Source organism: Camelus ferus, chromosome 5, assembly GCF_009834535.1.
Source record: "Camelus ferus isolate YT-003-E chromosome 5, BCGSAC_Cfer_1.0, whole genome shotgun sequence".
Classification (NCBI taxonomy): Eukaryota; Metazoa; Chordata; class Mammalia; order Artiodactyla; family Camelidae; genus Camelus; species Camelus ferus.
Window position 1 is genome coordinate 38545981 of NC_045700.1, and position 23218 is coordinate 38569198.

The window sequence follows — 23218 nt, forward strand, 5'->3', positions numbered from 1 at the left end:
ATTAATTTTCTCAAAAGTATTATTCTACAGATTAAAAAATCCTACTCAGAAATCTTCCCTATCACTCATTTCCTTTCTACTGACCCATGTTTTATTTTGGTAGAACTCTCTGGATCAGCATCTCAGAAAAAAAATGACTCTCATTAAAATGGTCATTTCTGCCCTTTCCGATAATATAATCTTGAGAACTATAAGCAGAAATCAATAGAAAGCACCCTACCCTGAAGGGCTCACAGATTACTGAAATCCACTTGCCACTTAAAAATAAAAATAATACCCTTAAACAAAACTGAGATACCACTGACTAATGAAGGAAAGAATTAAATGCAATTAGTTTCAATATAGTTTTAAGAGAATGATATACTGAATTTAAAATTATAGACTACCACTTTTACAAGGGGGGAAAGTGGATAGAAATAGGCCAACTTAGAATAAACAGAAGATCCATTCGTCTGAGGCATTGCTAAAATCCGAGAGGCCACTGGGGAAAATAAACAAAACTAGTTGTTACTCAACTATGTAAACTTTTTTAACTTAAAGCATGAAAATAAATCCTGGTTGGTATTTCCGGATATTGTTACTGTCTTTTAACTTGGAAAAAGACAGAAAATGAGTTATGGACTATGATTATTATTGCTATGATGAAAATCCAAATGTGGAATATTAAACATAATGCTCATTCCCATATACGTGAAAGTAAATGCCCAGAATTTAAAAAATGTATTTCACTTAATGTGTTTAAGTCTCACTGAAGTCTGTGCAAAGATTGTTTGGTTATAGAAAAAATTGTTTGAAAGTAAATAGTGACTTTATTAAATTGAAGAAAAGTTTATGTACAGTGAAACACATACTGAATTATACAGTTTGTTGAGTTTGGACCAATATAGAGACTCATACAATCAACACCCAGTCAAGACAGAGAATACGTCCACCACTCCCAAAAGTTCCCATGTGCCCCCTTCCCGTCAGTTCCCACTCCCGCTCAATCCATCGGCAATCTGTTTTGACTTCCACCACCATAGATTAGTTTGTATTTCCTAATCTTGAAGTTTATATGAATGGAGTTATGCCGTATTTATTCTTTTATTTATGGCTTGTTTGCTCAACATGTTTTTGAGAATCATTCATGTTATTTTTTATATCAGTAGTTTGTTATTGGTTATTTGCTGACTGGTGTTCCATCAGTGGCTATACCACAATTTATTTAGCTAATTGTCTGTTGATGAACATTGAGGTTGTTTCCAGATGTGAGCTACTACAAACAAGTGATACAAATCATTTTGTGTACATATATTTTCATTTCTTTTGGATAAGGACCTAGAAGAAGAATTGCTGGATCATAAAGTAGGTGCATGCTTAATTTTATAGTGAAACACTAAACACTTTTCCAGTGTTTATACTATTTTGTAATCCTACTGGCAATGTATGAGAGTCTCAGTAGCTCCATATCCTCACCAGTATTTGATGTTGTCGGTCTTAATTTTATCTATTCTGGTGGGTATCAAATGACATTTTTGGTTTTAAACTGAATTTCTTTTTTCATGTGATTATTGGCTATTGCGTATCTTGCTTCTGTAAAATATCTATATAAGTCTTTTGCCCATCATTTTATTTGGGTTGTTCATCTTTTTATTACAGATTTGTAGACACATGCATATATTTATTATATGTTATATATACACACATATATAGAATATAATTCCTTAGCCAAATAAATGCATTGATGATATTTTCTCCCAGTCTATGCCAATTTTCATGTTCTTAATGGAATTTTTGATGTACCACATAAGTTTTTAATTTTGATGATGTCCAATTCATCATTTTGATTCTTATGGGTAGTGCCTTTTGTATTCTTTCTTAGAAATCTTTGCCCACTGAAAGGTACAAAGACTTTTTTGGGAGTTATATCTAGAAAATTTGTAATTTTAGCTTTTATGTTTAGGTCTACAAATGGTATCAAGTTAATTTTTGTGCAAAGTATAATGTAAGAGTCAAGGTCCACTTATTCCCATATTTTTTAAGTTAATTTAGCTATTTGTTGAAAAGACTCAACTTTCCCCAACTGAACTACCTTGCATCTTTATCAAAAATCAATTAACTATATATGTGAGGATGTATTTATGAACTATTCTGTTCCATTGATCTATTTACCTACACATATGTTGATACCCCATTGGCATGATCACTGTAGCTTTAGAGTAATTCTTAAAATCAGGTGGTTAGAGTTCTCCAACTCCAAGTTCTCCAGTTCTACTTTTCTGCGTTATTTTTGGGGGGCTATTCTATATCCTTTGCATTTTAATATAAATTTCTGAATCAGTTTATTACTTTATTTCAAAAAATCTGTTGTAATTTTGGTTAGCATTGTAGTCAACTTGGGAAAACTGGACAGTTTTACAATATTGAGACTTCCAATTCATGAACATGGAATATCTCTCCATTTACTTATTTGCTCCGTAACTTCTCTTAATAATATTTGTGACTCTTAATAATATTTGTGATTATTTCATTATAGATGTCTTGCCTGTTTTTGTTAAATTTAGTCTGTTGATGTTGACTTTAAGGGTATTTTAAAATTTAATTTTCCAAGTTTTGGTCAAACGGTGTGAAAAAGTGGTATGACAACTGATCAAAGTTAACTTCACCAGTAACAGGACAGACTGACATTAGATGCTTCTGGCAATGCTCTGAAAAGGATATAACATAACTTATGTATTATACATGACAAATATCCACAACTTGATCAAGTTATAAGGATTCATCAAACAAACCTAAATTGAACATTCTACAAAAGAATGAGCTTGTACCTTTAAAAAACAACAATGTCATGAAAGACAAGGAAGGCTGAGGAAGTGATTCAGATTAAAGGAGACTGCAGAGACCTGACAACAAAGTGTAATGTATGACAATGGTTTAAATCCTGAATTGTTAAAAACTAATTAGCTAAAGGACAATATAGGGACAACTGGCAAATCTGAAAATATGGTGTGTTAGATAAATGGAACTGTACTCACATAAAATTTCCTGAATTTGATAATTAAGCTGTAGCTACTTAAATGAATTTCCTTATTATTAATGAATAAAGCACTGAAATACTTAAGAGTGAAGGGTCATGATCTGTGCAAATCTGTTCAAATGGCTTAGCAAAATAAGTAAATAGACATAAAATAGCAATGTGTATATATGTTATATAGAAAAGGTAGACAGAGATAAAGCCAATATGGCAATTTGAAAACAATAGCTGAATCTATAGCAAGGTAATGCGAGAAGTCACTGTAATGTTTTTGCAACTCTTCTGTAATTCTAAATATTTTTCAAAATAAAACCTTTAAAGTGATAATAGCAGATTTAGACATATGGATCAATCTTTCCTGTAAATTTGCAAGAATAATGCTAATTTGGTTGCACTTAAAAGACAGTAGTAAATTTTGTGCTTTTGAGCTGCCAAAGATTTCTACCCTTTGTTTGGAGGCAGGATGTTTCCCCGGAATAAGTTGTTGAGGGAGAATGCAGGGTAAGGGACTAGAGGAAACTGCTCCTTAACCAAGAATATCATACGCTGCTCTTTTCTGTAATTAACTTTTCATTAAGGCTAAATTGATAATAATGCTGATTGAGAGTCTGTGTGTGTGTGTGTGTGCATGTGTGTGTGTGTGCATGTGTGTGTGTGTGTGTGTGTGTGTGTTTTAATCCTAGTTCATTAAAAGGAGGACAGACCCATCTTCAGTGAAAAATATGACCACCCACAATAATGCACATTCCATCTCCATATATCATATAAGCTCTTCAATGTATTTATTAAGTTATTTCTTTATTCCATGAACTTTTATTTAGCAATTATAAAGTTAATGGGACACCATAAGTCAACAGGAAAAGAGACAGGTAAGTGTTGGGGGTATAATTTCTCATGCCTTTATTTTTTGCCCAGACTCTTCTGGTAATGTTTTATCATGGGCAATGATCTCAACAACCAGAGGTAATTTAAAAACGAACAGCTGAATCCAGAAGGGAAAGATAATTTTTACGATTACTTTTATTCATAGGCTTTTTTTTCCTTTTTATATCGTATTACTGCAAAAGCGAAATTTGTTTACAAATTCAATTTTCACAAAGATGATTTTCTTTACGTTTGTAGTGAATTTGGAAAAATACAAACAATATGAGAATACTAGCTTTCATTTAACTTTCCTCTGAAAAAAATTTCTTATTCCTTAATTCCGATTTTCTGATAATTGCACTTTCTCCTTAAATTTGGAGAGATCAATTTCCATTTAAATTCATGAGAACTAACAAGTTCATTTTGTATTGAAAATCCGCATTAATTAACTAATTAATTTTGATTGTTTTCATTATAATGTTGATAACTTTCTGCTTAATGCTGTCTGTCCCAAATTTTCTGGAGTTATTCTTCCTACTTAGTATACATCTTTTAGACAATTAATTTTACACACAAAGCAAGGCTAATTTTCTCTTGAGATTACAAATGGACAAACACTTATGACTAAAGCCTAACAGAGAAGGTGGGAAAAAGAGGGCTGTGCACACGCCCTGTGCACACATATGCTTTAACAGATTCAAAGATAAAGATTCTTTAGAAGATCTTTGAGAGTCAAAGATATCCTATAGAGAGCTGTTGGCATTCAACAAGGAACTCAGTCTCTTTACCCTTAGTCCATTCTGCTCTCATGACTCACCGTGGCTCACAAAGTGGTCAAGGTTAATTCCCGTGCTAAGAACTTTCAACGTGGTATTTATAGACAGATTCATTTGTAGTTTTATTTCAAAGAGGTCAGCAGGTGCAATATATTCTTTAGAGGAATTCTGACTCATTTCTCCAGATTGCAAGATACTGCCTTTGTCTACACAGTAAGCATTTTAGGCATCACAAGAAGGAGTGGCTACATTTTTAAACTGACCAGTTTCAGGAGCCTAAAAATTGTTCATGAAAAATCCGTACTATAGAACGGATTACATTTTGAAAATTCTGATACACAGTGCCAGATGTAGGTTGTATTTAGAGTATTCATACATTCAATTTGCCTGGACAGTACTGAATTTTTTTCCTGTTCTCCTGGTATAATTACTAATAACTTTCTCTTTTACGTTAAAACGAATCCTGCTTTGGATGATAAATTATATGGTCTCCTTAGCTATGGTGCCTATATTTGGGTATTTATATCTACATATTTTCTTCAAAGCAGTAGGTTTCAATTAATTCTACAACTTTACTTTAAATAAGATTTATCTTTATTCCTCCTAAATCCTGGGAGGAGGAAGGCTGGACTGAGCTCACACCTCACTGTCACTTGAGGAACTATTGCTTTCAAAATACACTAGTTTCTGGAATATCCGTCTGGAACTGGTGCAATGTAGCTGAAAGGCAGCTGTGCAGAGAAAAATTGTTAAAGTCTAAGTTGCCCAGACTGCTGACATTTTCAAGGCAACCATACCTAAAACAAGTTTCAGCATTTCAAAATAGGTCTAAAAATAAATTAAATTATACAGAATTTGATTTGGGCCATAATCACATGATAAAGTCCCTGGAATCTCACATTTAAATTTTTCAAGAAATACTGCTATCTTCTTTTACCTACTGACGTCAAAATTTGATTCACATTTTCTTACTCAGTCACACATGCAGCTCCAAATTTCCTTTTGAGCAAAACAGTAAGCATATCAACTTAATATATATTTTTAACCCAATTCCTTTCCACCTTTAAAAAAATTTATTTCATATCATTTTATTTGTTAACACTTACATTACACTTACTAGGTACCAGGAGCTTTTGTAAGTGCTTTTATAAATATAGATGTGTTTAGTCCTCGTAAAACCCTGTAAGATATTTTCTATCATTATCAGAGCCTCCATTTCACTGACAATGAAGCTGAGGACAGGGCAGTTAGGTAACATGAAGATCACATGATGAATATTTCAAGATTTAGACCCAGGCACCTGTTTACAGAATCCACGACCTTAGCCACTATGCTATGCTCCCTCTTTTTACCATCTCTCTCAAAGAGGCAAGAGACGACTTCCACATTATGGAAGAAGTAACTGACAGATCCAATGGTTAAGAGAGTTTGCCTCCTGTTTAATTCATTCATTTATTTACTTAAAGAAATTATTTGTTGAGCAGCTACTTTAGGCAGGGCACTGAATTAGACACTGTGGAAACTGGTGAATTTAAATTATTTCGAAAACACCAGAATTATTTGTCTAATTGCTTACCAGAGATTAGCGATAAGGATTAGAAGCCTCCAAATTTAAAACATGCAAGTGTCTAAAATCCAGAAACAATTTACATTTTCCATCAAGATAGAACTTGACTCTATGTCAAATATATGTACACTGTGTGTTTCAGAGAGCCTACATGGACAGAAGGTGGCTTGAGCTGGTCCAGGAGAACTCTGAAGGCATCAGCTCTGAAAGTAGACAACCTCCACCTAAATCACAGCTTCGATACAGGCCACTGTGTAACCCTTGGGAAAGCTAACCGACTTCACCTTCTCAATCTGTAAAATGGGAATAATCAAATACCTACTCAATAAGATGTTGTGAGGACTGGAGAGGAATGAGATTTCAGAAGCATACTGGCACATTGTAAGAGCTCAATAAATAATAGTTATTATTATTATCATTTAAAGTGCTCAAACCACAATCTTCTACTTAATTCATCCCAGTTATAGAATAACATACAAATTGCCACAGATAATTTAGCAAGCCCAGTCTTTTGGACTCATTAGCAAAATACCAGTGTACACAAATATAAAAAACTGAAATCAACAAAAAGAAAAGTATCCAGGGTCTGATTCTTCAATTGAGTTATGAATAAACTGGACGTGGGAACAGGGAGGGGGGCGATTATTCTAATACTGGAACAAATGATATTGGTAGCAAGGAGGCCCTGTATGTCTGGTTATTTTATAAAGTCATTACTTCAGATAAGTTTTTCTGATTTCTTTAGTGCTTGTCTCTTGGAATCTTTAACAGAAGTTAGCGTGTGTTACCTCTGCAGGAATGAAAAGAAAATGCTTCAAATTTCTTGTTTGTTTTTTCTAGGATTCCAATATGCAGCTAAAATAATTAAAAGGCCGGCTTCATCCTCATTTTTGTATACTTTAAAGGATATTATTTCTATAACCTCAGATATTCTAACTAAAATCTCTAAGCCCTGTCTTCTGAAAAATCTTTTTTAAATGTTAGTAGTGATTTTTCAAATGCCCTATAGGAAATATTTATGAAATTACTCTTGCCATTTGTTTACACTTGAGATTAATTTTCATTTCTGTAGCTGAGCTGTAGTTCAACCAGATGTTTAGCTTTATTTTCTATTATTGAAGAAATATCAAGAATGTTATAAACTCTTACTTGGTAAAAATTTAGAGACCATAATCAGTATCCCTCACATTTTCAAAAAATTTAGACTAGTAATAAAAAGTAGTCACAGACTCTTTTAAATTAATTATGTTCCAGAGGGAAATTCATCACTGAAGTTATTGGCATCTTCGAAGGAGCCAATAATTAAAACAAATGTTGTGCAACTCACATTTTACTCACATTGTTGTGAATATTTTTAAAATAATGAATGTTGGTGGGTATGAAATTTCAGTAGGACACCTTCTGCTCACTCTAGAAACATGAACTGTGCAAAGAAACAAGTCTTGCAGTTTTAAAGTGAGATCTGAATAGAAGCCAAGGAACAGGACAGCTGGGGCTGGGCATCATTAGTGGCATTTTTGTGTAGACCTTCATTCAGGGAGTAAATTCTGAGAATAGTAATTTGGGAAACCATAACTCCCCCTGAGCCTTGGTTAAGTGACATTCATTATAAAGAACACCTGGAGGGAAGCCCCGAGAATTGAGTCACAGCTAGAAAGATCAGATTACCTGAGCACTGGGAGTCCTGATTAAGTAAGGCAGCCTAGGAAGAGAATGATCTTTCTCTGCAGTCACGTCAGTAGTATTACACTGGGATGAAGCCAGCAGCTTATCTAATACTATGTTGAGTTTCTGTTGTTTATGTATTTCCTCACGTATTACTGTGTAATTTTGAGTCACTGGTACCATTTATGGTTACAAATACATTCCACTTCCACTATATGGTTTCTTAGCTGAATGTTCATTGTGAGTTTATTACCTTGCGTGCCTATCACTTTGAATCTAAGCAAAACTATAAAAATTTAAATATATCTATGTATATGTATATCAGTTCATATGCAAACTATTGAATAAAAAATTTCACGAATCAAGATTTTTCATCATAGTTTACAAAGATAACAAGCAGTATTGAAAGTAACTTAAAATCCAACTCATTCTAAATCGAAAGGAGAAAAAATTCAAGGAACACTGTTAAGTAGTCGGTACCTGGTACTGGTTTCTGAATCTGAGGCTTGGAAAACTACTAGAAAATTACTGACATGAAAATATGAATGTGAAAAGCAGTTTTTGGAAGAGGGACCCTGGTGTGGGAGGGGCATCGAGACAGGACAGTCCCACAGCTCCAAAGTTTTGGCAATATTGAGTACTGTTTTCTTTAAATAAATATTTTCTACACGATTTACAATAAAGATTTTGGCCTAAATTCAGTGATCAGACAATAAGATACTATTTTCATTGGTCAACAAAAACGAAAAAGCACGCCAAGTTTTATGATATACAGAAAATGTGCAATTAGATGGGAGTATAACTGGACAAGAGGTACCAAAGGTTTTTAAAATCCACATACTGTTTTACCCAGCAATTATACTTCTGGGAATATATACTAAGGGAAAAATAGTATATTTTTACAATTGTGAAGAGTTGTAAATGATAAAGTGTTCAATAATAGGGTATTGTTGGTAATGTTATTTCTTTCAATGCAGTACTTTGTGAGCATTAAAATAATTTATGAGCTGGCCATGTAATAAATACTATATAATCATTAAAACATATACATGTTCAGGATAAAATTTTCAGTGAGGAAAACAGGCTAGAGTTTGGTGTAAATATAATGCTATCCTGGTCATGTAAACAAAAGGTGTGTGCATGTGTGAATGTGTGTGTATTTGTGTAGAAAAATTATAGACAGAATACCTGCCATCATTTTAACAGTGGCTATCTCTTAGGTTCAAGATTATAGGTTTTTGTTCCTATTTGTTCTCTTATTTTCTAATTTTTTGACTGTGGAATTAAATCACTTTGAGAGAGTAGAGACATGAAGTCCTTATTGAGATGGCAAAATCCTGTATCAGGATGTGACAGATGAAGTGTCTGCTGATACCATACAAGACTTACAATCTCAATCCATGACTCACAGTTGGGGCAAAAGAATTAAATGTGTTTGGAGACACATGTACGTATGAGGCTGTTTTCAGGGTGGGGAGAAAAATACAACAGAATAATTGCAAGCTTTTACAAGTATTTTATCATGTGTATTCAACTAAGAAAAGACAAGAGGGGGTCAGGATAGCTTGCAAGCTTGCATATATTATTATAAGAACATGTAGACTATTCTTCCTTTTATTGACCTTGGTTGCCCCATCAGAATCAGCTGACTGTGTAGGCATTAAGGATTTATCCGGACTGTCCTGACCATTCACCTCTCTCCTTCGAGGTGAACTGAAGGTTGATCAGTTGTTATGTCCTTTTAGAAAAAGCTACAGGTTATTAAGTATTAGAACAAATTGCTTCGTAAGATATAAATTATATGTCAGCAAGTTAAGTTACTCAATGAATAAACAATATAAGTTGTTAATTTTTACAACTCTCATATCTAGGCACAGGATGTCAAATGTAAGAGTTCTCTAAATGTGCTACTTGACATTTTTGTCATTGAACAGGTGTATTCCTGGATTCTTTTAAATTTATTTTTTGCTCTCTTTCCATTTCCTCATTTTTAAAATAAATGCCTTGATAAGTCCCTTCAGAGAGTTTAACTTTGTGTGGAAGAGACAGACACAGGAACAAATTATTTCAAGATAATTTCATAGGTGTTCTAATAGACACAAGGTAAAAACTGTTCAGAACTGTGGACAAGGTTGCCTGAGAAATTTAGATTTTAGAGATTATGCGAAGGAGAGGACGGCAGCCTCTGGGAAGAGCTGGGAGGCACTGGATGGTAGGGCATGTAGTACAAACCAAGTCTGACATTAGGGTCAAGATGAAAAAAGCTGGAGAGGTTTTAAATAAACCAGAGACTCTCCTATACCAGCAATTGTATAATTTCCGCTTTAAATACTAGCAGTGAATTTTGTCAAATCACATAATTCTGCCAGGAAATAAAACCCCATTGTAGGGAAGGAGAAAGGATGAAAATACAATAGGGCTTCATCTCCTGAATCACACTACCGTACACATTTTCTTCTGGACCTCCTGGATAAAGACTAGACGAATAGTAGTCTAAGGTCCTTAAGGAAAAATGTCCCCCAAACCTAAGCTGACAGTCCAAAACAGATTTTCTTATTAGCAGAATAGAGTACCATCACTAATAATGCAAAGATGACAAGTATATACTAGCTATCCTCACCCCACTGAAACTGAACATCCTGCCAGACAGAGACTCACTTTGAATGATACAGTCTTGTTTAAAATACAAAACACCTAGGATAAAGCTTGCTTGACTTTGATAAAAAGGAAAATAAAATAAAGCTTGTTTCATTCACCCTTTGGTGCAAATTAAAGTAATCAGATTAACATCTCATATAATAAGTAAGAATCTATGATTAATAACTAGAATTAAGACATATAGGATGGGATAGCATAAGGTTTAAAAAATGTATCATTTAGAGGCAACAAAGTCTGCAAGCATAGACAAATCTAGATTTTAAACCTTATCTACATTTTGCCCTATAATCATCAGTACTTTACTCTGAACTTCATTTTAATCTGTAAAATGGGATAATATCTACTTCCAAACCTGTCATGAAAATCAGGCAAGTAATTTATATAAAGAGCCAGTCACAGAATTGGAACTGGATTAACATTAATCCTTTGGGAGAAGATTGAAATTGGGTGGAAGACTATGGTCCATGGACTACAACCAGGAGAATTAAACCCCAGAGTGCACATCCATGTGTATAAAAGAGCTACATAAATGTATAGCTAAGGACCAACTGATTAACACTATTAAAGAAATTGGATGGTGCATATAAGGATTTTTAGCAAATCCAGAAGAAAAAATTTTAACTAATCTAGCTAAAAGAAGTAAATGGGGACCTGATTAAAAAGTATTCACACAACATATAATATTGTATAGCTCTACCATTGATTCTATTGAATCAATGTAATCTTAATTAGTATATTCAAAAACCTTAGGACTGTGACAACAATAAGTGATTTTTTTCTAATAAACAGGTTTTTATTTTTTTACATATAAATACCTTATTTAGTTTTACCTAGATTTTGTTCTTTACTTGATCTTTGAGAAATTGATTATCAAACCACCAACAATTTTATACTTTCATTTTTATCATCATGCCCATTATCTTGGGTCATTAATACAGACTTCAATAAATAGAGTTAAGAAGGGTATTATGAGTACAGAGGTTAGTATGAGAAGACACAGCCATTTTAAGTTGTCTTGAACCCATGTCGTTATTACATGTTTCTCAAAAGCAGTATTTCAAACAGCATGCAAGAATCAATATTCTATCAAAACAAAGAACAACAAATAGAAACACTCCTAATGATCCTCAGGGAAAAAGGAAAGAAAACACCAAGGAAAGGAGGCAATAAAACCAGCAATGGTGAGATTCTACCTGCTGTAACGATGTCTACTGACAGGTTGTCCTGGAGGAAAAAGCAGGTGAACAATAGCAGGGTGGCTTGGGCAACCTCGCCAGGCCCACCAGCGCAGTCCAGTTTCAGGTTATTTTACAAACCGAGCGAACTAAGGGCAGAAATGCACCTCAGTCCTCTCTCACCCTTCCTATTCAATTCTTAACCCACCAAGCACCAGCCAAGGCTATTTAACCCATTTTCAAAGCAAAAGGTAGTATGAAACATTCCACAAAACAGTGGAAACCACAAAAAGGAGAATGAGTACACACGCAGATTCCCTTTAACTGAGGAAAGGGCACGGGGGCTGTCTCAGCCACGATTTAAAGAGTACTTTGATTTTCTTAATTAGATACTTCATATAAATGAAAGAAGCAAGAAGAAGATATGAAATGTTTAGTCACAGCGATCAGAGCCTTGTACTCAGTTTTCTCGTAATCCATCTGTGACAAGTGGCAATTTGACCTTCCTAATTGTTCAGTAATAGGACAAATTTCCTCACTGTGGTGATTAATGTCTTATTGCTGCCTGATTCTATTGCTTCTTGGTAGTTCAGTAATTTTGCTAACTGTAGATAGCATGGTAAAGAGAGAGAAAATGTTCATTTGACAATAATAATTAATAATTATCATTTGCATTATTTTAATAAGCTAAGTTTATTATTTTAGACTTAACACTCTCATTATTGAATAATCCGGAGATCAAGTTTCATTGCCAATTAAGAATTCTCAAGAAAACACTGGGGGATAAGATGTTCTATTAGATATAAAATGCCAATACTGTGTAACTTACGTAGTCGGTGGAGCAGCTGCGTCAAACACAGCAGTGAATTCAAATCAGAAGAGAACTCTGTGTTTGTCTTTCTATTACACAGAGATTCCTGGAGACACTAGTGAACTTCATTTTGATTCAGTGGTGAGTGTGTGACACTTGGGTAACTGGTTAATAATTCCTGGTTAATAGCTTCTCTCTTTTTATTAAATATTTTTCAGGCTATTTGCATAGTTATGGGCTATGGAGATTATTTAATACCTTAGCTTATTAAGATGAAAACTGTTCTAAGAACATTTTAAAAGCATTCTTGAGAAAACAAGAAAAATCAAAATATGACACTTTTCCTATAACACACTTTCTCAGCATCTCCTGATCTCAGTTTCTTGACTCCCCAACTCTATGGTTCCATTTCTCATCCTCTCTTTGTGCTTTATGTGAATGCTAATTGAGCACATAGTTTGTATCAAGCAGTCTGCCATACATTCTGGACATAGAAATTAATAAGGCTTCATATTTTCTTTGAACACACTCAAAATTAACTACAATAATATATAAGGACATGCAGCGCACTCCAGTTGTGACACTGGAGTCGAGAACCAGAGGAATGTTAATGTTCTGGAGTAGGCAGTGGAAACATCAGGAAGGACTTCATGGAGACTTCTTTTGATCTGCCTTTGGAAGGATGACAATGACTTCTTTAGGGTGAGAACCTGAGAGAAAGGCAATCTAATCATAGAGACTTCGTAGTGTTTACTATAGATAAAGGAAGACTTCTGAAGAGTGAATAAAGCCTTAGTGACATAAAATTGCATGGCTTCTTTGAGAAACTCTGAGCTGTCAAATATTATTGGAATATAAGATTTGTAAGAGAAATGGATTTGGCAAGATATTCAACTAATTGATATTTATGGAGCACATATTATGGGCAAGAAATCATATTAGAAATAATGCCATGTACTTTGTTCTATATGGAACATTCAATCAGCCTAAAAAATTAATGTTATTCTCCAAATATATGTCAGAAAAGGAAAATGAAGCACCAAGTAGGTAAACTTGATCAAGTTTATCCGGCTATTGTCAGATCTGGCAATTGAGCTAGTTCCTCTAAACATACTCTACTTGAAAACCCAAGTGAATTCAACTTTGAAGAGCATCAAGTATCATATTAAAGAGTCTAAAACTTTATCCTGAGAGTTCTAAGAAGTTAAGATAGGTTTTTAAGACAAGGTATGACACAAGTACATTGAATAGAAAATACGGAAACGTTTTCAAGGCTTCAGCATCACCACTTACATGTGATTTGGCAAGTTAATCTTTCTGGGATGCAAGTGTCTCCTCATAAAATAAGGATAATAAAAGTATATATGTTATGGGATTATTGTACTCATTTAATACATGGAATTCATTTATAATGATGCTTAGCTCTGATAAGTCAGCAGTGTTATATGATTTTTGTTTCAGAACTAGCTCTTGGGTGGCAATGTGAAGAAAGGATTGCAGAGGGAGGGAAACTTCAGTCCTCAATACTCTAGAAGAAGGATGAAGAGGGCTTCAACTGGGGCACTTGTAGTGATGGAAATGTAGGGTTAGCATTGGGAAATAATTCAGATTTAAATACTGAAAGAAATTGGTGACCAACTGGGTTTAGGGAGGAGAGAGAGAGCCAAAAAAAAAAAAAAGTGACTATGAAGTTCCTAGATTAGATGGCCAGATGAATGTTGATGCCTTAACATTTCATACTCCAACTGCTATTTCCCCATGAATCAATTACCCTAGGACTCTCTCTGCTGCTAACCGCCAGTAATTGATTTAGTGACTCCTTATAGTTAAAAAAAAAATAAAACATAAAAACAACATTGGAAGCCAGAGAAGTCAGTTCCTCCCACATAGTCTAGCTCTAAACTGACCCTGTTCTCAAGCCCCTTGGGTGAGAAAGGAAATGAGCAGTTATTTCTCAAGCTGGCAGACAACACGGCTTCTTTTTAGCACCAGACCTGCTTAGAGGTATAGTGCTGTTGGGTGGTGAAAAGGGACTGATAAACAGAGCCCACCCATAGTTTTAGGACATTTTGTTTTCACTTGGGACAATACTAAAATAAAGTTTTTGAATAATGAGGAGGAGTGTTTCTTGAGAATTCTTATTTTATCAACAAATACAATTGATCAAATCTAAATTCTATACAATAACCAGGGACCAAGAAGTGTTATAAAGCTTAGGTATGTAAAAGAAAATGTATTTTATGATGACTGTTGTTACTATATTCTATTGCATGGAACATGAAAATGTATACATTGAAAGTTTAAATGAACACCAAAACAAATTCTAGACAAGATGCTCCCTGAAAAGCTTTCTTATTGTTTGAATTATACACACATAAAATATATTTCTAATTTTCTCTAAAAACTACCATCTTTATCTCTGCTATACAATTCAGGAATTAAGAGAGCTGAATATTTACATGCCATATAACTTATATAAAGCTATTATGAAATTTATTTGGGGCTCTTAAAAGTTTTAAACTACACTGCTTCTTTAATAAGTTCATATTATGTATATATGACAAAAGGTGACAGGAAATATATATAAACAAGTTTATTTTAGAGTAGGGGACTAGAGGAAGAGTGGTAATTAAACCTAAATTCTGTTCTCCATTTATATAAAAGCTTTTTCATTTCATAGTCTAGTTTTTTTTTTCTCAAAAAAAATAATTTCAAGAAAATATCTTGGGGTTTAGAAGACAGCGCTCTATAATACAAACATCCTGAAAGCAGAGATCACGTTGGATCCTCCTTTGTACCTCGTTCTACTGTTTCTCTAGTGCCTAAAACATTACCTTAGAGAGAGGTGGCACTCAGTACGCATCTTCACCTTTACTCCTGTCAGCACAGCACTTTCTATAAAACCTTTGTGCACAATTCTTAGAGATGGTAGATTCAATGTTATCAAGCCACAACCTCTTTTGAGTTTAGCTGAGTCAAACAATACCTCTGGAACTTTGTACTGGTCCCAGCATGACTGGTGCTCTGTCTGGATCTGGTCTCTGACTGAATCAGGAAAGGACTTCCCTCAGCCCTTCTCATCCTTTAGTTCTTTAAAAGCAACACAAAGATAGGGACATTTCTGATTTGTTAAAAAAAAAAAATTGCCATTGCTCTGTGTCTGAAAGCATAATGGCAAAAATACAGAAATGCTCTGACCTCTAAAAATAAGGCATTTCAAGTCCTGTTTTCCTACTGAGTTAAGACCTTTACTTCTCTTGGAAAAATTTACTTTGATTTTTCCATGTTTAGAGTGGCTTGGTAATTTAAGGTAAAAAAATCATATCTAGATCTGACTGAAGCGGTTTAGCATTTCAACTAGCTAGCTCTGTTCCATGATACACCCCAAACAAGATGAGCAATTAATCAAAGGATGACCAACTGAGTTGTTCTTCTCTGTTACCTTACTGTTAACATCATCTTCAAACTATGAGCTAGTTAACAACTGAAGTGTTTGCTACTTCTCAATAACTATTGATTAAAAAGATGTTTTTAAAGTGCGTGTACTATGTTATTAAAATACATGCCCGTCCTTATATAAGCCTCAGCGTAATTATAGTTTTGTATAATTAGAGTTTTATGTCAAAAGATTTACAGCTTTATCACCTCAAGCAATATTTCACAGCTGCCAAGAATGATTTATGCAATAATGACATAAGCTGTAAAATAGAATTCTCAAAGGATGGGCTGTCAAATATTCCTACTGCAAATAACTAGGTTTTTAAAAATTGATATTCTGGTAAACAGCAAGCCCAACTGTACCTGGTAAAATCACAGAAAGGAGTATGGTAGGAAATGTTGCTTCACAATGGTGATCATGCAGCTCACCATATACCACATCAGTGTGAACTCATTGCATAGATCAAAAGTTTAAACTGTTTCTAAAGCCTTTTGGACAATTTGGAAAACAAACTTTCAGAAATAATGCCATGCTCATTTCTTTGCTACTCCAGTATGAGCGAATGGGAAAAGGAGAAATATAATATCTCAACTTTTTGTTAATTTGCTCATTGTGCTTATTGTATCAAGAGTCATATTCCTGCACAATGCTAAATAAAGAATAAGTAAAGGAAGCACTTACTGCATACACTTAAGAAACCAAGAACCTCTCAAAAGTAAATGACCTCAATAACAAAGAATTCAGGACACTCTGGGAAACAAAACAGTGAAAATATTGATCATCATGTCCCTTCCTGCTTTTATAAATGTAGAGTGGCTGGCAGGTCTTGAAGAGACAAGACTTTCAAAGCATTTGAACTTCACAAGCTTTGACTGATTTTGCAGTTGCCATGTGAATAAAACCAATACACTCTGAAGAGTCTATTGAGGGTATCTGAACTAGTGGCACAAACATAATTTGATTACATTCAGAGCTAATAAGCCTGTCTTCACAATCTACAAAAGTCATTCAAATTAATATTTTTCTTTGGAAAGAAAGAAAAAGTTTGGCCCATCACCTCATGTTCTTCATATCAACAAAAGCAAAACAGGCAGCATTTGTCATTGACTTTAAAGGTACCCAAGTCCTTGTAGACTGAGTCACATTTGACAATGAATCCAACAGAATCAAAATTGTCACCAAAGGTTAACGTTTATAAACCTAGACAAGTTTCCAAATAAAGATTCCTTGTCTAAAACAAGGAGGTTTTAATTCCTATAACCAAGCAAATCACTGACAGGAAGATATGCATTAATAAATGTACCAGCATCTTCACTGTAGAAGTTTTTACATCCATGTTTGTGATTCCACATTATATTGCTTTTTAAAAGTGTTCTGAGATCATTTTACACAGTCACATTGTTCAACTAGGTTTCAAAGTATCACCATTCCATTTGCAGTTTAATAAATCACATTTTCTATCTGAAAATACAGTCTCAAAAATAGTATCTAAGTGATCCATACAATTCAGATTCATTTTATACTTAAATTCTGTAAGTTAAAAAAAATTCCAAAATGTCCCAGAAAACATAATGACCAAATGTGGACCAACATGCCCTACAGTAACCACAATATAGACTGTGGGGACATCATGATAGACATTTATACATGAAAAAAGGTCAGACATTCAAATTATTCCAAAAGTCCAAACTGTTGGCATCAGATACACACACACACACACACACACAAGATGAGTTGCATTTGGGTAGAGAGAGCTTCTGTCCAAGAAATGCTTTCAGGAAAACAGAGCAATTAGGCTATTTCTAGTATGCCAACACTGCTGATTAAAAAGTAGGGGGAAAATGAGAAGAACTTTAAAAACTATCCCTGTTTTGATTGATAATGATATAACTGATTTCATTCCAGATTAATCCAAAGTTATACAAACCTGTTCCAATGCTAGTTTGTTATTCATACCTACTCAAGTTGATAGTAAGAAAAATCCAGTAATTAAAAATTGTACATTTTCTACCATGAAATATTTAATTATAAGAAAATAAGAGGAAGAGCTAAACCTTTCCCCTGTTAGAATGTATTTTACCAAATGATGAGTCATTACATGATATAGGCTATAACACATCACTCATTTACTTCTTTATAAATCTTAAGAGTTACCTAAAAATCTGACTAGGTACCCCTCTGCCTCACTGATTTCTGTCAATAGAATTTAAAAAATGATAATGCAGTATCAACAAAACTAACTACAACATGCATTTTAATTGACTTACCTTTACACTCTAAATTGTCAAATATCATTAAGTATTCACATTTGAGACTGTATATACTTTAAAACGGGTAGATCTGAACATTCATACATGTGAGTTCATATACATATATTATGTATTTAATGAATGCATGTCCATTAAATGTGTATTTCTTTGAGAACTATTATAGGTCTAACATATTTATACTCCCATAGGAAGCCTGAAAGGAGTGCCCTTGAAGTTGAGGTATGACCTTATATTTGAGATGCCAGTTTTGCTGCAGCCATAAAAACGAAGACTAATAATTCCACATATCATAGTTTCTTTTCTCCATTTCTTACTTTAGGACAAATCTTGAATACATGAACAGCTTTTATTATTTGAATACACATAGCTTTACTAGACCAGTTTTAGAAGTTCCTATGTATCACCGTCAATCTTATATAGGATCAAAAGAAACAAGAGGTGTTGCCTATCAAATAAAGTTGAAGTGCCAAGGAACATCTATAACTGTAATAGTTTCAATTTCAGATACACATTTTTCTATAAGACTTTGCTTTGTGAAATATTTTCAAGTTCAAGCAAAAATCTCCCATCAAATACATTTCAATGCAATCAGTAAATTACTGGCCTTTAAATTATTCCTTAGAAAGGGAAGAGAGTAAGACTTATTTGTGGCATTTTGTCCTCAGTGACACTAAGTTACTGGACTTTTGAAGAATACAGAGTACCCTTATTCAAAGAAGAAATTATCCCTACTAGTCCACTAATGAGAGTATCCACATTTCTTGAATCCTGAAACACTATAAGCAAATCATATATCTTCAACTGAATAATTGTGGCTTCTCTGCCTATGAACTTTCAGTAATCAACTGTCAAAATTTCATTCCAATAGAATCAAAGATAAGGAATTCTAAATAGATAAACTTTACCATTTTTGTGATAGTAGGTGACCTCCACTTTCCTCTCCTCTGACCCCAGCAATGCCTGGGCAATTTGGGCAATATCATGCCTCTTGGTCTCGGGCCCATGGAGAAAGTCGCAGGTGCACGGCTTTTGCATGACATCTGGCCTGGAGAAACCAGTCATCTCGCAGAACCCATCGTTGCAATAGATGATGGCACAGTTCTGCACTCTGGCATTTGCAATGATAAATTTTTTATCTGTAATAAGAAGATAGTAAAGCATCCTTTAAAAATCTTCCACAAGATTCTAATAAACACTGGAGCAATTTGTTGCATAATAGAAGAGCTGAAATGCAGGTACTTCCCAAATTGCTAACTGCTGGGACTTTTAAAAGAAAAAAACAAAAAACCCTTAAATATGAAATTAATAGCCCTAAGTAGTTTTACCAAAAAAAAATTAAGAAGCGTTTTTTTCAAATTTCGAGAATATCATTTCCCAAATAGTCTAGTTCTCAAGTCCTGTAACTCTCAAGGGTCCTAATGCACACTCAGACAAGCTGGCCCACTGATATTTCCAGAATGCCATTTAATTGTAAGGTAAATATTTTCAAAGCCAGAACAGTGAAGCACCCTGTAGCTGTCAGTTTCCTCGCTTCAACCTTGGCCCTTAGAGTACAACTTTCTTACAGCAGTTGTTATTCTTGGATTTGGCTTTTCTCTATCTCTCTATGGCATACTACACACATCATGTTAGAAAAAAAAAAAAACTGAAACTATTAGCAATGAAGCCATTTCACCTTAATTAGCAGTTTAATAATGCAAAGGGTTCACCTTTTCATAATATATATTATCCAGAAGACAAAAATATTTACACATATACACACAGTAAATATCATGTTAACACCTTTTCACTTTTACTTTGGAGGACCTTGCATTTTTGTGTAGTAGTAGGGATTTTCATACAAAGGGCCTACTAATTTTGATCACAGATTATATTTACTATTTGCAAATGAAATATGAAGCAGGATATGCAAGTTTATTTTGTACACAAGGTACTATATCCTCCCATCACTAAATGCAGTGCCAAAATAACTGCACAATGTACAAAAATAAATGTGTTAGTGTAGTTTTAAGGAAATGCCAAACATAAATTAACAAGTACAGGATTTAAAATTAATATATTTATATAACAATAATTTATTCCATTTAATGAGTCCATGTGAGAATATTAAATTTCTCTGCATTCTGTCTTTGTGGGATTTACTTATTACACTTCAAGTTTTACATTTCTAGTGGAAATTTAAGGGGATATAAAGGGACAAAAATATTCTTTTAAATAATGAACTGTTTGCCTTGGAAACCAACATAGATCAGATGCTGCTTTTTCCAAATTATCCTGCTTTGGATATATTTGCATTGATTCAATGCAAAGTTTAGCTTCTATAAACTAGGAGCAAGCAAGCATGCCTGTCATACCACAGCCTTGCAATTTAATCAGGGTAAAATGCAGTTTGCATAGCCATTTACTTCGCTGCTATCAAGTACATTCTCTTGTTCCAATAGTATGCTCTTCCTTGCTCCTGACTTTCAAAAAGTCTACAATAAAACGGCCACAAAATATAAGCCCACGTTATACTAGTACGTTCCCTTTAAGATAGTAGAAGAGTAGGACATTAAGTAGCAAGGCAGATAATGGAGCAGTGGGAGAGGAAGATCAAATTGCCTCCTATAATGGAGACCATAATCTAAAATGTAAATCAAAATTAATATCACAGAGAGAACTCTCGCGCTGCCATTCGAACCTCCTGGCTCGATTTCACAGCCTCGTAACTTGACAAGAGCCCGGAGTTGCCGTCTCCTCAGCTTAGAAGCGGCGGACGCCAAGTGCACTATCAAAGCAGAAAGCGAGGGAGAGAGAAGAGAACAAACGAACTTACTTTGCCCTTCAAATTTCCGTATGATGGTCCCCAAAAATGTGTTTTGTGGTGCCACATGCCCTCTGCGAACAGGCATGTTGACCCCGGTCTTCCGAGGAGCGCTCCCCGCGAGCTCTGGAGTTCTCCCGGGATCTCTCCTCGGCTAGAGCCCAGGCCAGCGCGCGAGCCGCTCTTTGTGGCGGAGCATCCTCTTTTGAAACCAGAAATCTCTTCCCATTAGCACCACTTCTAGACACCCGCTTTTCCCACCGGAGTCCAATCCATTCCCCTCACCTTCCGGAGGGGCCCTCGCACCGGACTGCCGCGGGTGAGAGGGTTTGGGGGTGGGGAGAGGGAAGGAGGCGGGGTGAGGGGAGGTGGCGGGGGAGAGGAGGAGGGAGGGAGCGGTGGGGGTGGGGTGGGGAGGGGGGCGGGGAGTCACAAGGGCAATCGATCTGTTTCTCTTCTCCCGAACAGCGTCAATTTCCCAGTGCAAATGGGCTTAACCTGGCGGTTGCCCAGAGCTGTGAGGATGGCTGAGGGGGGATGGAAGACTTGTGCGGCTTTTACAGGAAGGGGAGAAAGAAAAGGAGGCTGGGGGGTGGGGGGGGTGGTTGACGTTTCTATCCCCGCCCTCTTCCCCTACACACACACACACACACACACACACACACACACACACACACACACACACGCTCCCTTTATCCCGGGAGCTTGGGCGCCACCACAGCTCGGATTACTCAAGCGTGTTTTAGCGGAAGCCAGCCAAGAAATCTCCAAAACTCAGTGACAAACAGCTACTCTGGGAAGGTGATCTCCACGGCCACCAGCCACAGGGCCCCATTCCTGAGCTCCTCACGCCGCAGTAGCTAAAACACCCTTAGCTGCAAAGAAAAGACAGGTGGGAAAACAGCCCCTCAGTGAAGACTGTTTCTAAGCTCTGGTGGCGTTCAGGAGGTTGAAGAAAGAGGATGACGGATCCCTGGGCTCGGCGGAGGTGCGCGCTGAAGCCGGAGCTGAATTGGCACTCCTGTCCCAGTCCCGCGCTGAGCCGCGCCTCCCAAAGACTGGAGGCTGCTGGCGCCGCCGCTGAGCATGCCCAGTTTCACTGCTTGAACCCCTGAGGAGTTGCAAGGTTGGGGGTGATTGAGTCCTGGAGGTTGCGAGAAAGATGAGAAGGCCAAAGACTGTGAGAGCAACTGGTACAAAACAAGGAAAGAGTTTGAAATGGGCGAGGCTGGGCGCAGGGGGAAGGAACAAAAGGTGGGTGGGGCCAAGAGTTACCAGCCTTGGTGTGACCTCCCATGCCACTCATCTTCTAAACACACTAGGCACACCATTCTGCTGTTTTTCACAATTTCTAAGAAATCACCTCGTATAGGATATGAAAAGGTTCAAGGGGGAGAACAGAGTCCTCTCTGTTCTAATTTCTCAGAGCCTGCCATTACGGGAATCTCATGGTATACACACACTTCTGTCCAAATAGTCCTCCTGGAGACTTAGGAAATCACATGTGACAAGCCATGCCAGAGGAAGGTGTTTGCTAAGTTGTTTTTCTTGCTTCTTTTCTCTTCATCTATGTTATCTCCTCCTTTAGCCTAATAGTAAGCCCTCTCCATGCCCCTTTCTCTGAATTGAATTTGCCACCACTACAACCTACAGAACTCGAACATGGACAAACCTCTTGTTTCTAGCTGGCAATAAGGGTCTAGCGCTCCTATCAAAACCTGTAGTTGCATGATAGAGTTTTGGGAGTTCTTGCAGCCCATTAGCTTGCTTTGTCTGTGCCTTAAGTCACTCGAATTCATATTTTCTCAATTACAATCTCAAAATCTGAAGTGAAAAAAAAAATGAAGATGGAACTGCAAAGGGCTGAGGAGGGTTAAATTAGGAAAGGGAATCATGTGAATGGCAATGAACAATGAGGAAATAACCATAACTTTTATTTTATGTTCCAGAAAACACAGACCAAGGGAAAAAAAAAAAACAAAACAAGAACCTAAGCAGCTCTTAATCTTTTATGTCAGAGTAATGAAAATAAATCAGAAAAGTAAGACATTGCCTGGGAATGTTGAATTTTCCAGTTAATTAGCTTTACTTAAGAAGAAGCAATCTATGACAACCCTTAGGCTCTTAGGATAGCTTGAGCTTTCCTGAATCCGTAAAGTTCCCTCTTTCAGAGTATA

General features: G+C 35.7%; 1 protein-coding gene across 3 annotated transcripts in view; it reads right to left on the bottom strand.

Annotated features, from left to right (window-relative positions):
• KCNH7 (potassium voltage-gated channel subfamily H member 7) overlaps positions 1-21335 on the bottom strand; it is a 390226-nt gene extending 368891 nt beyond the window's left edge. For all 3 annotated transcript variants that reach the window (XM_032479579.1, XM_032479578.1, XM_032479577.1), the window contains exons 1-2: positions 21054-21335; positions 19144-19374 (exon numbers count right to left, since the gene is read on the bottom strand). In XM_032479579.1, the coding sequence (XP_032335470.1) occupies positions 19144-19374; positions 21054-21129 (307 nt within the window). In that variant the 5' untranslated portion in view covers positions 21130-21335. The remainder of the gene's footprint in view (positions 1-19143; positions 19375-21053) is intronic.
• Between the last annotated feature and the right edge of the window lie 1883 nt (positions 21336-23218).